General features: G+C 42.4%; 1 protein-coding gene across 3 annotated transcripts in view; it reads left to right on the forward strand.

Moving 5' to 3' along the window:
- The window catches only part of CHN1 (chimerin 1), a 202,860-nt gene extending 199,905 nt beyond the window's left edge, over nucleotides 1-2,955 (forward strand). For 2 of the 3 annotated variants that reach the window (XM_012806197.2, XM_003791504.2), the window contains exon 13: nucleotides 2,174-2,955. In XM_012806197.2, the coding sequence (XP_012661651.1) occupies nucleotides 2,174-2,345 (172 nt within the window). In that variant the 3' untranslated portion in view covers nucleotides 2,346-2,955. The remainder of the gene's footprint in view (nucleotides 1-2,173) is intronic. The other variant, XM_023514174.1, reaches the window with a different exon arrangement.
- Nucleotides 2,956-3,050: the final 95 nt, after the last annotated feature.

Consider the following 3,050-nt stretch of genomic DNA (forward strand, 5'->3'; position numbering starts at 1 on the left):
GTCTCAAAAAATATTAAAAAAATAAAAGAATAAAATGGGACATGGTTGAGCGCCCGTAGTTCAGTGGTTAGTGTGCTAGCCACATGCTCCAGGGCCAGTGGTTTCAAACCCAGCCTGGGCCTGCTAAACAAACAACAACAAAAAAAAATCCAGGTGTTGTGGCGAGCGGCTGTAGGCCCAGCTACTTGGGAGGCTGAGGCAAGAGAATCGCTTAAGCCCAAGAGTTTGAGGTTGCTGTGAGCTGTGGTGCTATGGCACTCAACCGAGGGTGAGAAAATAAGACTGTCTCAATTAAAAAAAAAGACGAAGAAGAAAGTGGGACAGAAGATGAAAGGATGGACAAATGGTCTATTGAATGAGTAAATGAATGTATAGCGATAAAGCTTTCTTGTATGAAATCTCACTCATTGAGTAGTTGAGAGGGAATGCTGAGAGTACTCTGCACTGTAATGCTGAGTGCAGACTGTTTTTTATTTTTCATATAGAGTCTCTGTTGCACAGCTCACTGTAACCCCAAATGCCGGAGTTCAAGAGATGCTCCTGCCCTAGCCGCCCGATTAGCTAGGATTCTAGGCATACACCACCATGCTGGACTAATTTTTTTGTAGAGATGGAGTCTGACTATATGCCCCAGGCTAGTCTCAAACCCCTGGGCTCAAGCAGTCCTCCCACTTCAGCCTGCAAAGGTGCTGGGATTACAGGCATGAGCCACCACACATGGCTCTGATTCTTACATACATGTATTTGCAATTCCAGTGTGTTTGCAAATATGATAAAAATAACAATATTCTACTACAGACATGTTCATTTTTGTGGAAAGGGAAAAGGTTTTGCAGGAAAGATGCTAGTATAAGAAGCAGAAGCAAAGCACCTTGGATGGCACATCACTTTGTTTTTTTAGAGACAGTCTCACTTTGTTGCCCTCAGTAGAGTGCTATGATGTCACAGCTCACAGCAACCTCCGACTCCTGGGCTTAGGCGATTCTCTTACCTCAGCCTCCCTCCCAAGTAGCTGGGACTACAGGCGCCCTCCACAACGCCCAGCTATTTTTTTGGTGCAGTTTGGCCAGGGCTGGGTTTGAACCCGCCACCCTTGGTATATGGGGTCGGCTGCCCTACTCACTGAGCCACAGGCACCACCCCCCAGCATGTCACTTTTCTGTCTTCTTGCTTCAAAATCAACACTTCAGACTTGGTGATGAGATTTTAGATTATTGAATTAATGTTGCCAATACTGAACACTTGTATATAAAAAGTGATGGCCTAAAGGGGGACAACAAGGAGTGGCAGATAAAATACTGCAGTTAGTTCTGGTTTGATGTGTTCCGGTGATTGATAGTGACACCACTTTATTTCCCAGCCCAGTCACTCTTAATCTCTACCAGTTGAAGGAACGTTTTCAAAAGTACATGACCAAGTTTTACTGGTTTTAGGGTCAAAATATGAAACCAACCAGAAACAATGCATTTTGAATGCCTGAAGGCATGAATTATCCAGAAATGATATTTTAGTCATTCATGGATGTTTCTATTTTCCCTCTTGAGTTAAAAACCTTTGTTTAATATGCTTACAGCTTCACTTATAAAGTCTTTTACTTCATGCTTGCATGTAATTAAGTGTTCCACACTAAAACGAAGGAATAACTCTCAAATTATAGTCTCTATTATTGCTGTAGTAGTAAAAACAATATAAACACTTACACTCCCCGATGGCCTTGCTTCCCCGGAGCCATTTCCTATTATATCGCTGCTATTCTCTCCTCAGACAGTAAACTGCCTGGCTTGCAGAACACTCTGTAGGACTCAAGATAGCCAAAGTGGAGGGAGGGTGGACGGAATAGTCAAGGTGACCCAGTCCCTTCACTACTATTTGTAAACATAGGTTTGCGTCTGTAGGCTCTAGGCTGAGGCCAAAGAATCCACAAGTACAACTGAACCCATACAGGTCAGCACACTAACTCAGGCCCAGCCTCAGTGAGTAATTATTTATGAACAGTATTTTAAGGAAAATCAGTACATTGTGATTAAGAAGAAATATAGAGAAATAATCTAGCAAAACATTTGGTAAGTGGACACAGACTTTTATTGTGAATCTTGACTGTTTCCATGTTCGAGCACAGTGAAGGACCCATGGCTTACCTGAAGTCCTTTATTCCTTTACTTGCATTTTTCAGAGTGACCCTCCATGAGAAGGAGAACCTTATGAACGCAGAGAACCTTGGCATTGTCTTTGGCCCAACCCTCATGAGATCTCCGGAACTAGATGCCATGGCTGCATTGAACGATATACGATATCAGAGACTGGTGGTGGAGCTGCTTATCAAAAATGAAGACATTCTATTTTAAGTTTTTAATTTGAGGGGAAAAGAAATGTTTTACAGATGAAGGAATGTTTTATAGTAATTTCATTGGCTTCTATAGCTGAATTATTTCTTGATTAGAGGTTTGGGCATCTAACCAGATTAAAATGAAGGAACTTCCTATTGTTTTCGTAGCACCGCTCAGCTGTCCTTGTAAAACAGTGAACACACGCTTTCCGGTTCTAGTAATACTGGGTGTTTATCATGTTAAGGAAAACTCAAGCTATTGCATGATTAGCCCCCTTCTTGGCAAGGAAACCCCATACAAAAGAAATGGCAAACCCGCACCTGCACTGCCCCCGCGCCCCGGGTAGTCTGTGGTTGTGACCCAGCATGTTTCACAGAGTAAGCCTGTTGTGACTTTGCTTTGGGGTCTCTGTCATTGGTTTCTGACGCTTGTACAAACATGCACACACGAATGAATAGCACAGCGCCTCTGGCTGTGGCATCACCGCGAGCTAGCTCATCCGCCTCCTGTTAGCAAATGGTTCGTTTCTGCTCTCTTAGCTCTTCTCTGACATCGTACTCTCTCCCCAGCAAAGCCAAAATGTGTTCTCAAATTTGTTACTTTAATAAGTCATCCAAACCAATAAAAATGTACAACAGAGCATTTTCTGTTAAATCATTATTGGTTTTCAGTTGTAATTTTGTATTTTTATCTGGCATGTATTTATTAATTTATTAAATTTGG

Source organism: Otolemur garnettii, unplaced genomic scaffold (genome assembly GCF_000181295.1).
Source record: "Otolemur garnettii isolate 467f Iridium unplaced genomic scaffold, OtoGar3 scaffold00048, whole genome shotgun sequence".
Lineage (NCBI taxonomy): Eukaryota > Metazoa > Chordata > Mammalia > Primates > Galagidae > Otolemur > Otolemur garnettii.